A 14,881-nucleotide genomic window follows, 5' to 3' on the forward strand; every position below is an offset into this window, starting at 1 on the left:
GTAAGCATGCACAAAATATGCAACAACCAACCATGGTCTGATGGGATGAAACTTGAAAATATGCTCAACAATAAATTATTTTTCTTCATTGTATTTAGTCATAAGAAAAGTAGCTCACTTCCAGTTGTAAGTCTGCCACAAAATCTACCTTGTAACCAATTTTATCAGGCAGTGTTATGCTCCACCTTTTTGTGGCATCACTCTGTTCTCATTCATATGGGATTCAAATGCAAGATTCAGTTTTAGCTTCTAGAAGTAGTTTTCTGAATTGGCTAACATCAGTGGCAGTTTCCTAATAGAAATGAGAACTGAAGGATAAATAAATGCTTTCATAACAAAGCTGAAAGAGACACCAAAAGTTTACACCAAGGCTTCAGAAATTTTTATTAAAATATTTTTAAAATATGTGCATGATACTTAAAATACATTTTTTCTTCTGTGTAATATGATTTGAGCTGCCAACAGTATTTCTTTAATAATTTTAATACACATTTATCTTCTAAAATAACAAACCTGACACAGTCAAGAAAGGAGCATCCTGTTTTTATTTAAAGCAAGATTAAAATAAAAAAAGATAATTGCTTCAGAACTTGGAGATTTTAAATTATGAACATGTTACTGCAAAATGACATCTGGGGATTTAGGTTGGAAAGTTCGTTTAGAAAGCATTATAAATCAAACTAAATACTGTCTATAATCTGTGAGACAATCTAAGGCAATCCCATTGCACATGGAACTCATTTATCTACGTCCACTGGTACCCAGCTGCCCAGCTGCCAAATTCATTTTGTGCAGACTACTGACAAAATTGTGGAGACATCCCAGAAAAGAAAATGCACAGAAAAATAATTAGCCGTGACTGTTGAGCAGATGTAGTACAAGCTCTTCATCCTCTGCCAGAGAAAGCCCAGTATCTAATGGCAAATAGGGGTCCTCCTCTTGGCTGAATTTCGCCTTCTTTCTTTTTAGTGGAATTTCTTCTGCTGCAGTACTGTTGCTACAGCTTCTTTTCTTTCTTTCACTCTTCTCAAGTTCACTGCAGAAACAAATCAATTAGTCTTTTTAACAACTGCGGTAATCAATATCATCATGTAATCAAACAGTTCATTTTAAACAAGGCAAATTTATGTCAAGGTAAGAGCAAACAAAATCACAATTCAGAAGGGAGAAGCAACAGAAGCCGATGAACTCTGAATGTCTAAATTAGAACTGCTTTCAGGCCCAGGTGGTGGTGGATGTTCTGCTGTCTTAATTGATTACAGTATATCAAGATATTGCTATCAGTCTTATCTAATATTTGCTGCCTTATAGAGTGACAGACAACTTGACAAAACTGATTTAGTGATATGTCTGTGGACCTTGACATACATTCAAGACCTTGTCTAAAATAAACATGCAACAAAAATAAAAATATGAGAACTGTCATTTCATTGGTGAATCCTACACTTCATACAGTTTTGATGTGGGTCCATCTCACTCAAGCCACTCTTTCCCCTTCTTTGAAAAGCTTTCCTTGGAATATATTAACTACCTCTTTGCCATGAGAGGAGGAAGAAAATCCCAAACCCAGGTATTTTCCCTAGTGAATTCCTATTTCTTCTGCTGCAGTCTTCAATCTGGATGAAATGGCTGCATATCTGTTTTAATACTTTGACTTCTATCACATGACAGACACAGGAGGAAAGCCCAAGCTTTCCTTCTTCATGTTTTTCCATGCTTTCCTCCTTATCTTCATGTGGTATTTGTCCATAACATAGAAAATTTGCTATAAATCATCTCATCTAAGATTAAAATAATCTAATTAATAAAATATATTCTAAAATATAATATCCATGTACCAGGTTATAGAGAGCTGGTTGTCCTATGCTGTAGGGTAGGATTCATAGCAAAAAAGGCAGAATGCAACCCCTTGCACCCCAAACCATTCTCTCCAAACAAATTAACTGAAACAAAATGGCATTCTCAGTTTTTCATGTTTGTATTTTAAAGAATATAACAAAAATAAAAATGGAACTTCAAAGACCTGAGTTTTAACTATCTAAAATAGTTATATTCAGATTTTCAATTAAAATTTGGCAGATTTCTACCCAGAAGATTCAATTTACTTCCAAAAAAAGAAGGGTTTCAACAAGTATTTTTTAATTGCTTTAATTTTTATAATTGCTTAAGTGTAAATGTAATGTTTGTGAAATGTTTCATTCAGAAATACTGTTTAGACTTAACAATTAGAAACAGTTTTTACAACAAATAGCTCAAATTGGGGAATACTGTCCTTCAAACCAACACAGCACAGGAACCCAATTCAGGCGTCCACTGTCTTTTTCCATTAATAGGACCAGTTACCAGTTTGTGAAACACTGGTTTCACCACTCACTGGAAACTAGCCTAACCCAAACACTAACCCCAAAACAGGGCAGTTTGCAAGAAGTTCCTGAATGCTCTCTGAGAAGGATCGGCAGCACAACACCTCCTCCTCTTCCTGGCTCGTACACTGTGTTTTCTGGCTGCCTCTTCATCAAGACAAAGGAGTAACATGAGATCCGATGGCCTTGCACTGGATGGCAGATGTGTGACCTGCCTCCCTCTCTCATCCATCCCACCTTCCACAGATGAACTGTGCCAACTCCTGCCTACTCATTACAGCACAGAGAGAGGAAGGAAATCCTGTAAGAAACATGCTGCATTCCCACAATTAAAACTAAAAAACCCACTCTACCTCTATATTGCCCTTACTTGCCTATCCAAAAGGAATAGTGTAAAGCAACCTGACCTAGTGAGAGATGTCCCTGCCCATGCCCATTTTTATAGGTCCCTTCCAACCCAAACTATTCTATGATTCTATGAATAACTGATGACTGTGCACCAAATACTTTTCCTAAAATTGGGACATTTCAAAGGATATAGCAACTTTGCTGGCTTTGAACTGTCATTTGCAAGGGGCTGGCTTTTCAGTGCTTGCTACCAACGTTCCGTTTACTCCTTTTCTGGGGAAAGGACTTTCTCTCTCTCTCTGTAGTGCTTAAGATGTTCCATAAATGCTGAAGCTATACTGACAGTATATGAAATTACTCTAAAGCACTAAGACCTCCCACTTTTCCAAGTGGCCAGTGTGGGTTTGGGCTGGAGTTTCATGGTGTTCAATTTGATCAGAACAGAGTATAGGGGTGCACTTTAAAAGGCTGAAATCTCATTAAGTAAAAGCATTTTAGCTCGTTTGCAGAAGAACGAATTATTTCCAGCATTTGAATGGACTCTGAAGCCCAGTTTGCATTCATAATCGACTAATGCTTCATCTAGGACATTTGTGCAAAACATCTTAGCAATTAAAACAATGCAAAAATCTCACAAGTTATGAAATAGCAGACTAAACACCAAAAAATATATTCATTTTTGGAGTTTCAGACGCCCATAGGCCCAGCTGGCTGTAAGGTATAACAATTAAATATAAAACACATTCAGAAGGAACTGTGAGATTTCTAATTTTTTCCTCAAACAAAAGCACATCAACACAATTGTGATTAATTTTCATCATAAGCTTTGTGGGAAGATTATGCTGAGTCAAGTTGTTTCTTATTATTACTGAGGGATCATGATGCTCTATTAGTGGATACTAACGATGTATCTACAAGTTAGCAGGCGTATTTTCACACTAATTTGACCCCTACTGGGCTGTAGAGCTGGAGAGGTGAATAAGGAGGAATGCATAACACAAGAAGCAACAGCAGCAAAACCACCAAGCGACGAAGAGAGCTAAAGGCTTGTGTTTTCATGATGCACAAAAACTAGAAGCAAAACAGTAGCTGATAAAGGCAACTTACGAAGGAAAGCAGAATCATGTGGAATGTGTGAATAAGACGTTCGTAATTTTAAGATGCAGAGAGAAGACAGACAGTGCCTGTCCACAGAATGGTTTGGGTTGGAAGGAACCTTTAAAGATCAGCTACTCCAACCCCCAACTCTCTTCCTGCAGGATGGATTTCTACCAGCAGTGCTTTGGGTGGTGTGGAGGAGGGGCTGTACTGCTCTGGGGGATCAGTCAGAGATGTAGCTTTTACAAAGGGTGAAAGTGGCAATTTTAAAAGGAACCGGGAAAATCACCAGGGAGATGTCTGGCATCATGATGCCAAAGGATATCCTGTACTCCATCTGGGTGCTTCTCGTTAGCTGTTTGGACAGAAAGCTCTGTGGAGGAGATGTAATAGGTGTAATTCTCAGGTGCGCGTGTAAGAAGGCTGAGTGTGTGAAAGCACCTAAGGATGACTTCTGCACTTACTGTCAAATGAATTCCTCCTTTGTCTCCATTGACCAAAGGCCTGTCAGCCCACCCTGCAGAGCCAATCTTTTTATTGTTGGTCACTTCCCATGGACATAAATGGACCCTTATTCCTCACAAACACACAAACTGATGCACTACCAGCTGGCATCCAAAAATAGCCAAAACAAAATAAAGTTATTCAAAGGTGAACTATTTTCTAACAGAACAATGCAGTTAGAAAGCAACCCCACAATTCAGATCCAAACCAAAGCCAGTGCATCTTTTCGTCTTCTATTTATAACACTTAGAAAGCAGCATGTGCAGCTGGATTACAATTCCTTCCTTTTACCATCTGGTGCAATTCAGCTTTTCAGATGCCTGAACGACCCATGTGGTCTGAAGCTGCCTGATGGAGGGATTTACTGGGATGGGCTCTGTTTACACAGGCGAGGAGGTACTAACAGGAGACTTACCAACAGGCACAGTAATTTCTGTGGTCACTGTTTGCACAGCTGTAACAACACAGGAAGATACTATCATTTGATAGGTAATATTTATTACTCAAACACCAAAGCACAGTTTATGAATCCTGTCCCTTAAGTAAATGCCAGCACATATGAATGGTGTTTGGGAAACGGGGGATCTAACGATGATTCTGATAGCTATACACCAAGAAACTGATTTAACTACTAAAAATAATCTCGCAAGTGTTTTTTGAGGGGATACCAGGAAAAAATAGAAAGCTTTTAATTGTTAGTATTTAACTTGCTTTTGGGCTTCAAGTCTTGACAAGCTGTGAGGTTTAGATCTTAAGTGCTTGAGAGTCAGCCATTTGAAATGTGTGGCCACGCAGCCAAGTTGCTGTTGTTTAAACAATGTGGTACTGTGAGATCTCTAGACGGGCTCTGCTTCAGTTAACGTTTATGAGAGCTTACTTTGGAGCCTAGGTTTACCAGCAATGCTCTGGAAACAAACCACTCTTGACAATGAATTGCAGGCCATGAGTCAAGTTTCCAAGCTGCAATATAGCACACATGAGCTCTTTCCCAAAGAAATGTACAGGAATAATAAATGAACCTGCTAATAAAATACAGTTCAGAAAAGTTAGGAATAATTTATCCCATAAATATTCGCATTCTACTAATCAAACATGCTGTGCCACAAACCTTTTTCCACATAATAAATTTTAATTCACAAGGCCATGGCAGCAATCCTAATGAAGATTAATTACTGCAGTCCCTTCCATAAAGCCCAGTGCAGCTTCTTTCTTACTTGCTGTCAGAGTGCTACAGCACATAGAAATGGTAATGAAAATGTATCATGGTCTGTTATTTCCTGGATCTGGACAGGCTGGATCCACAGGCTGAGGCCAATTGTATAAGGTTCAACAAGGCTCAGTGCTGGGTCCTGCACTTGGGTCACAACAATCCCATGCAACGCTACAGGCTTACCTGGGAGTGTTGGGTCAACAGCCAGCTGAATATGAGCCAGCAGTGTGCCCAGGTGGCCAAGAAGGCTAATAGCACCCTGGCTTGTATCAGAAATAGTGTGGCCAGCAGGACTAGGGAAGGGATCATCCCCCTGTACTTAGCACTGGTGAGGCCCGCACCTTGAATACAGTTTTGGGCCCCTCACTACAAGAAAGACATTGAGGGGCTGGAGCGTGTCCAGAGAAGGGCAACGAAGCTCATGAAGGGTCTAGAGCACAAGTCTTATGAGAAGCAACTGAGGGAACTGGGGTTGTTTAGCCTGGAGAAAAGGAGGCTGAGGGGAGACCTTATCACTCTCTACAACCACCTGAAAGGAGGTTGTAGCCAGGTGGGTGTTGGTCTCTTCTCCCAAGTAACAAGCAATAGGACAAGAGGAAATGTCCTCCAGTTGTGCCAGGGGAGGTTTAGATTGGATAATAGGAAAAATTTCTTCACTGAAAGGGTTGTCAAGCATTCCAACAAGCTGCCCAGGTTGAGTCACCATCCCTGGAGGTATTTAAAAGATGTGTAGATGTGGTGCTTAGAGACATGGTTTAGTGGTGGATTTGGTAGTGCTACGCTAACAGTTGGACTTGATCTTAAAAGGTCTTTTCCAACCTAAATGATTTTAAGATTATAAGATTCTCTTACTGGACATTCCACTGATGTAAATCAAACAGCTCTAAAACTGCATTTATAAAAAACAATTGCAGGAAAAGGGACAAATAATCTACTCGTAATGAAATACCAGTGCAATGGTACTAAACACAAAAGACAAGTCTGTCGTGGAGCTAAAGTACCATAATCTGGAAGGGGGAAAAAAAAAAGTAAACGAGAACCAGACCAGCAGGAGAGTATGCTTAATATTTCTTACTATTGCATGGGAAGTATACAGAAGATTTGATGGGAAAAAGCACTAAAACCAACCATCAACATCTCACTTCTGCTCTGAGGTCACCTTTAGTTTCTAAAGGCTCTCATGGACAAGTGGCAGTGGATTCGAATCAGATATCTGAAGCTGTAACAACACTTTTCTTCCCTGTTCCCATTGCAGACATTGCTCACCATAAAGCAGCAGTACCTGACACAGCCCTGGACCACTGGAGTTTCCATTCAGTGTATTTGGGCTAAGCAATTTTAGCTTATCTTTATACACCAGTCCAAAACCTGAAATCATTCAGGGGTTGATTGTCATACGGATCAAATATCACTGCTCTGGGTTGAAATTGCTCCAGCTAGAGGTGACTGTGGCTTCAATGAAACCATTTTGATTTGCTGTATGTCCCTCTGTCAGAGGCTTAACCTTCCCTGAAATGTGCTGCTGCCTTTGTAGATGCTGCTAACCACCTACTTAACCCTTGCATGCATTCACTCCTCCTCAGCTTCATCTGACACCGACATTCTTAAATCTGTTCCTCTCCTTTTCTTTTGTGTGACCACTATCATCCTCCAGTTGTTGACAGTTAATTTCTGAACTGCAGAGTTTCAGTAAATACTCATATCATTTCTCCTTCATTCATGCAGACACTTGCCAATGACATACCACATTTTTTTCTTTCTTTTTTTTTTTTTGTTTTTTTAAAGATAATTTCTGTGGCTGACAAATTTACAGAAACCACAGCAAGATCTAGTCTGACCTGCAGAGCACAGGTTACCAAATTTCACTAGGAAATTCTACCATCAGGTCCATTTCATATAGCGAGATAAGAGTATAACTATTATAAAGATTTTCATGGCATAAGAATATCACATCTCTGTCAACAACAATCCAATGTCTCAATGTCTAATTTTGCAGCTAAACAACATGATCAAGCCCTTAAACAGAGACCTTTTACAATGTCTGTCTTAGGGTGCTTTTCTAGCCATCACAAAGTCACAGGTATGACCTGAATAATAGGGAGCACCATGATTTGCAGATGAATCATCTCAAAAGACAATGTAATAACCACACCAAGAACCACATGAAACTTAACAAGTTAACTAGTTTAAGAAGAAGATATAAGAAACTGCAATCTGCCCATAATTTTCATAAATAAAGGAAGGTACACAACCAAGGAGCACTGACTGCTGACTTGCACACCCATCAGCTGGTGACCAGCTACAGTCACAAACAAAACAGTACCACAACTAAGACATTTCTCCTTTCCCCTCGTGTCCAAGATCTTTTCCATGCTGATCTAAGAATTAATGAGATCAGTCACACCTATTAAAGACGGTAACGATGAGGTCAATCGTAACTTCCTCAACATTTTTAGTTTAAAGAGGTTGAGGGATTAGAAATATCAGAAACTCAGTTTGACTGCAAAATGAATATTTAAGAAATCCAGCTGCTTTTCTTCCACCCTATTCGATACACTTAAATTTTTCACCTCATTAACAATTTACATTGATAGCCTTAAACCAAATATGATGAATGTTGCTAGATATACAAAAATTAATCTCATATTACATGCTTGGAGTCATTAATTACTTTGCTTGTAGAGGTACGGCTAGAAGGGAATTTTTTTCAAAGGCAAATTTAACTCATGATTTGTACAGCTCCCCCAATTTAAAGAAAAATGCTGGAGTGGAGGGAGAAGATTAACAATGTTTTTAACTTATTAAACCATGGACAGATGGTCTGTTTTTAAAGATTTATGAAGGAAGATACCCTAGGTCTCACACATTTGCTTTGAATTATCCCTTTCAGAAGTGTTTTTCTTCTCTTAAAGCAAGTATCAGCTAGTATAGCCCAACATATTTCTGTTTTAATCCAAAATTTTGTGCAGTATCTCTGAATTTTGGAAATATAAACCAGAAGAGAGTTGTATTTTCTAATCTCAAAGCCTAACTTCACTGTGTGCTACTCTCAGCTGATTTGTTTTTGTTAAAATCATTAAGTCAATATTTCCCAGCCCCAAAAGCAACTCATCATACAATTCAGTGACAGCACTAAGGGAGGGGCCTGAGGCATGAGTGTTGATTTAACAGAAACCCCTCCTTCCCGCTAGCAGCAAGATTTCTTGCCTGTTCTCATATTTATTCTTCTTGGTCTACCAGATCCCCATCATCCTCCCTCCTCCTTTCATGCATACATCTCCTCCACCTCTTTCCTCCCTCATGCAAAATCAATACTACTTCTCCATGGCCTTATACTCACTACCAGTCTCTTCAGCTACCACTTTCCTTTATCCAGAGGCTTATTGATCATTCAAATTCTCTTCCTTTTCTGGATTTCATCTTTATCCAGCCCTAAATTAATTTCCTTCACTGCATCTTCCTCTTTCAGTTGTGCCTCTGCTTTCACACAAGCCTCCTAAGGGGTGCTCATAGCACCTCACAAGTCTCCAGACATACCTACACTAAGCCCCAAAGCTGACCTCAGAGCTAGAGAACAGACCACTACATTTTTCACCCACACACACCTAAAAGAAATGTGGCTACATCAACACTGCCTACTGGAAACAGTCCTTGGCCTGTCCTACTGCACCAAAATACACTGGGATGTTGCCCAGAAGAGCTCTAGTTGGCACCATCCGAAGTCACAGCAGTTGTGGACAATATGGACAATCATGTGCCAGTACTTAAACCTGCACCTGGCCAAATCCATTTAGCCTGTAAAGACATGAATGATGTTCCCTAGGCAGGCTCAAGCCAGCACAGGATTAATTGCCACATGCTGCACTGTAGTCACCAATGGCTCTTAACTCTAACACGCTCCTTTCAGGCACTCCTAGAAATGTAATTTTGTCCTGGACCCTCTCATCTTCCAAATCTATCTATCCATCAGTATGTTGTCGCCCACTGCTCTTACCCTTGTGAGCATGCCACAGTTTTTCACACTCCTATTTCTTTTGCATACCTGCCCTGGCTGTTCTCACTTCAATTTAATTACTATCCTTAGCAATGACTGACAAATCCACTACCAGCCTGTCCCCAGCTATAATATCACACAATACCAATGCCTCTGCTATCTGCTTCTGGAAATCACTGCTGATAATAAACACAAAATTCTGGTCTTTGATGTTTCAGGTTTATCTGTAGTACTTTCCCCATCAGAGCAGTGCCTAAACTGATGTGGCCTCTTCTAGAAAGCTCTGAATGTCAGGTCTAGCTAGGCTGTTTGAAACTGCTCTTTGGGTCCTTGTTAACTCCTGTTCAGCTCAAATGATGGATAAGAACTTGAAGCAATTTGATTCACTTTGCAAATTTAAGTCCTCTTGCCTTCGTAACAAAGGCTGAAAACATCTACTATCCCTTGCCCTAGTCCTCCAGCAAACACAGACAAGACAGAAAAGCAGGAAAGTATTAATTGTGTAAAGATGGAAAAATGAACAAAAACCTTTAAAAATCCCTTTGGAGGAAGTTAAGGACCTTTCTTATTATTAAAAAGTCAACCAAAAGTCAGGGCAAACAACTGAGACCAGTACTGTGTCCTGAAGTTGACAGAGGCTGGTTATGAAGCTTCAAGTGATAGCAGTGCTTGAGACATGTTTGTTAACCCAAGAATGGCTTGCTCCTAGCCAGGGAAAGCTTAAATGCGCAAAACTGATACCAAAAGAGTGACCCAGCCAGATTATAACCCCCCAGAGCACTAAATGGATATGACAGATTTACACAAACATTTTACTTACGGAAGCAAAAGCAAATTGCAACTCTGTAGTCATAAAATTAATGCCAAAAAAATGTAACTGTGCAAGGCAGCAGGGTTTGCAGAGCAAGAATGTGCTGATATTGTATGTGAAAATCATAACAAAATTTATGTTTTAACAGTTTCTTTGCAAGACCACCCTTTAAATAACTGAATAATGTTGAGGTTTTAAATGGCCATCAACTATGTTTTCAAACATATAGAAGATCTTAAATTCATATATCATCTTAAAGAAATTGTAACAGAAAATATGTTTTATCTGATGAGCCTTGGTGTCTCCTATTAAAAATCTGAAATATGATTTTTAGACGAATTAGCTTCCACATATGACTATGTTCCAAAGAGCAAATAAAATCCAACCTTCCAAATAAATGATCCTTTGCCAGGGTCAAGGCAAAATTTGTAATTTAAAAAAAGAAAATTTCATTGGTAAAACCCTCTTAGATTTTAAGTTGTATATCAAATACACAGATACAATGTAAATAGCAGTGTACTATGGAAAATGTTCTAATGGTGCACTTTGTTCTAAAGTCACCTCCAAACATAGTTCAATCAACATATTTACAGTACGCTCAGTAAATTAAAACCTGACAAGCCTTAATACATGGCGGAGAAAAATCCATCTCAACTCCAGTTGAATCATATATATAGAGCGTATTTTTTGTGCTCAAAGTTACTCTCTTCAGCCCAAATTACATTCAACACTAATCTCCTTTGGTTAACTGAAATGCTATAGACATCAAAGTTCCAAGAAAATATTCCCTGAAAAGTAACTCAAGTAAGAACAAGTCCAATTAAATGGAAAACCAAATAGGATTAAACTGTGTCTACGTGGTATTAAACTTACATGTGTAAACCTAGCATACTAAAAACAAGAAAAATATTTTTTAAAATCAATGACCATGTATGATTATGGGGATGTATTTCCCCCATCCTCGTCAGTTCTATTCACCAACACACTGCTGAATGGGCTACAGGTGACATGCTTACCAGCCTGTTAACTTTGAGCTATTCAGTCCTTAAATCCATGTCCCAACACAGAGTCTTACATACTGCTGTGTAGGGGCTAGGGACAATCTAGCCACTAAGATTTAGCCGATTCAGACATGAAAAGCAAGAGATTTATGAACCTAGACATCTAGAAGACAGAAAAATAAAGATCTCATTTAAAATAAAGATCTCATTTAAGTGTCAAGATTATGTTTCTGAATCTGTTACATGACAGGCTGTTTATCAGAAACACACTAGTTGGACTTCTTGTCCAATGACAAAAACCACACAGGACTTCATGCAGTATCCCTCCACGTTCCCGCAGTACGTGCTGAAGAACTGCAGTATGTTGCCATCAACTACGGATCCCCCCCACCCTGTGCTTTTCTGTTAATATAATTAAAAACACTGTTTTAAATTAAGAAGAAAAGTTTAACCTTGTTATTTTTATCATATATTTACTTCTAACTCAGATTCCATATCATTTGTAGTGTTGAAGAGTCTGAGCAACACTGAATCATAAAACTTAGCAAGTTTCACTGTACACAAATTTATTTAATATAGCACAGGTACAGAGGGCTCATCCAAATCCTGAAATGCCTTCAACGATTTTCCTTTCAAACAGAACCTGTAACGTGACAGTAGAGAAATGTATTTCTGAAACTGTAGTGGGTTTGCATGGCAAGGTTTTGGTAGTGGAGGGCTGCAGGGGTGTCTTCTGTATGAAGCTGCTAGAAGCTTCCCCTATGTCTGACAGAGCCAATGCCAGCTGGATCCAAGACCGCTGACCACAGCCGAGCCCATCAGCGACAGAGGTAGTGCCTCTGTGATAACGTATTTCAGAAGAGGGGAAAAAAAACCTGCGCAACAGCAGCTGAAGAGAGGAATGAGAATATGTGAGAGAAACAACTCTGTAGACACCAAGGTCAGTGAAGGAGGGGGAGGAGGTGCTCCAGGCGCCAGAGCAGAGACTCCCCGGCAGCCCGTGGTGCAGACCATGGTGAGGCAGGCTGTGCCCCTGCAGCCCATGGAGGTCCACAGTGGAGCAGATCTCCACCTGCAGCCCATGGAGGACCCCACGCCAGAGCAGCTGGATGCCTGAAGGAGGCTGTGACCCTGTGGGAAGCCCACGCTGGAGCAGGCTCCTGACAGGACCTGCGAACCCATGGAGAGAGGAGCCCACGCTGGAGCAGGTTTGCTGGCAGGACTTGTGACCCTGTGGGGGACCCACGCTGGAGCAGCCAGTTCCTGAAGGACTGCACCCTGTGGAAGGGACCCACTCTGGAGTTGTTCGTGAAGAGCTGCAGCCCATGGGAAGGACTCAAATTGAAGAAGTTTGTGGAGGACTGTCTCCCACGGGAGGGACCCCATGCTGGAGCAGGGAAAGAGTGTGATAAGTCCTCCACCAGAGGAGGAAGGAGCAGCAGAGACAACGTGTGATAAACTGACCTCAATGCCCCTTCCCTGTCCCCCTGTGCCACTGAGGGGAAGGAGGCAAAGAAATCAGGAATGCAGTTGAGCCCGGTAAGAAGGGAGGGGTGGGGGGAAGGTGTTTTAAGATTTGTTTTTATTTTTTCATTACCCTACTTTGATTTGATTGGCAATAAATTAATTTTTCCCCGAGTCAAGGCTGTTTTGCCCATGATGGTAACTGGTGAGTGATCTCTCCCTGTCCTTATCTTGACCCACAAAAGCCTTTTGTTGTATTTTTTATCCCCTGTCCAGCTGAGGATGGGAGTGATAGAGTGGCTTTGGTGGGCACCTGGCATCCAGTCAGGATGAACTCACCACAGAAACACATGAAACCTCCAGGGAATTAGTCAAGGTTTTTGCATGTGGAAAGTCTCACTGAGATCCCTTCAACCCTGACTCAAAAATCTTTCTCATACAGCTTCACAAAAGAAAATAATAGCCTTTAGCACAGATTTCTGTTCAGCACCTACCTCACAAACTTAAGTCCCAGGAACAAGAGGATGACTGTAAAATGAGTTCCTAACATCTAAACAAAGCAGTTTCTAAAAAACTTGAACATTTCAAAATGAACGTGGAAGATGTATACATACCTATAGCTATCTTCGCTTTCCGAATCCTGCTCTTCATCAGAATCTTTGTATTTGTCAGGATCTGGAAGAGTACTTGGATCAAACTCTTCTTCACTTCCACTGTGAGCAAGAAAGGCCACTGTTTCCTCTTCAACCTGCCAGGTGACAAATGAAGAGTTACAAGATATGCAAACAAGTCCATGTTACTTGCCACAACCCAATTAATAGGTATGCCATAACAAAAAACATTGTCCTCAATTGCAGTCAAAGACCACTGCTATTACAGCCAGGAAAATGGAACCATTTTCTGTCATCATCAGTGCTCTCCTCCAAGGCTGTTTGTTAAAGGTTGAAGAAATATTATTCAAAAAGGAAGCACAAGGATTTATGTTCAAATTCTACCTTCCCAATATCGTCACCTTAAATCTACCAAATGTAAGAGAGATTTGGACAGCAAATAATCAACAGCCATCTGAGAGCAAGTGTTTAAGTAATATGAGGCTTTACTGTCTCTCAGAAACACACTGGCAAAGAGATATGAGCTTGTGGTCACATTAATCACTGCTGTAGGGTGTATTTCATTAAATACTCTGATTTAAAACTCATCCGGGTGTCCTTGCACTTAAAATCCAAAATGCTGCTTAAGCGGAATTAGCTGCTCTAAGGGAGTTTCAGCCATCCACCACAAGTGATGCATGTTCTTCAGGCTTCCTCTCAGACTCCCTCATCCCTCCTCTCTGGGGTTCATCTTCCCTCCGACCCTGCAGCATGTCTCAGGATGGGCTGCTGGCATTGGCAAGTTTCCCCAGGGTGAGGGGATGTCTCACTAATTCCTTAACAAAGAGGGCACAGAAGATGCTGCTCCATAAAAGTCTTGGATAATATAATAAAGCTGACTGCTTTTGCAGATATAGGTTCTGCTCCATGCAGTCCTGAATCGGTGGCACCACTTCTGTAAATTTTTGCTAACAGGCATGAAGAAAGCAGACGGACTGGAGGGCATATGCAATTGTATATGCACAGAAAAATGCAAACAAAAAGCTTACAGGCATTTCCAAGCAATGTGAACCATGCATATTTATGCTGAAAAGCAAAAACAAATGTGAAGAAACTATAATTAAAGACTGCTACCTTTTGTTTATGTATCTAAGCAATGTGCACACAGCTGAGTTTCCAAAACAGTACCCCTTTCAAAGATCCTTCATTCTATGAATAACATCACATCATTAAAGTCCATTTTTGTTGTAATTCATCACTATTTCCATCTATCACCAGGCTTTAAAAGAACACCGTCCTTATGTGCACACACCTCACCACAATAAGAATAAATTTTAAAAAACCCCGAATCAAACAAAACCATACCAAAGGTCCCTTTTATATCTGCATATAGAGTGAGCAAAAGGAAATGAGGTGGTGAAGGGTAAGATTATTCACCACAGCAACAGTCCCTTATTGCTTGTCCAGTGACACTTCTGCAGTGCTCTGAAAACAAGCA

At 40.3% G+C, this 14,881-nt stretch overlaps 1 protein-coding gene across 1 annotated transcript in view; it reads right to left on the reverse strand.

Moving 5' to 3' along the window:
• Nucleotides 1–359: 359 nt before the first annotated feature.
• Nucleotides 360–14,881, reverse strand: part of DDX10 (DEAD-box helicase 10) — a 186,680-nt gene continuing 172,158 nt past the window's right edge. The window contains exons 17-18 of the mRNA XM_074860118.1: nucleotides 13,408–13,541; nucleotides 360–1,036 (exon numbers count right to left, since the gene is read on the reverse strand). Of these exons, the coding sequence (XP_074716219.1) occupies nucleotides 850–1,036; nucleotides 13,408–13,541 (321 nt within the window). The 3' untranslated portion in view covers nucleotides 360–849. The remainder of the gene's footprint in view (nucleotides 1,037–13,407; nucleotides 13,542–14,881) is intronic.

The sequence above is a fragment of the Strix uralensis genome, chromosome 2 (assembly GCF_047716275.1).
Source record: "Strix uralensis isolate ZFMK-TIS-50842 chromosome 2, bStrUra1, whole genome shotgun sequence".
In the NCBI taxonomy this organism is placed as follows: domain Eukaryota; kingdom Metazoa; phylum Chordata; class Aves; order Strigiformes; family Strigidae; genus Strix; species Strix uralensis.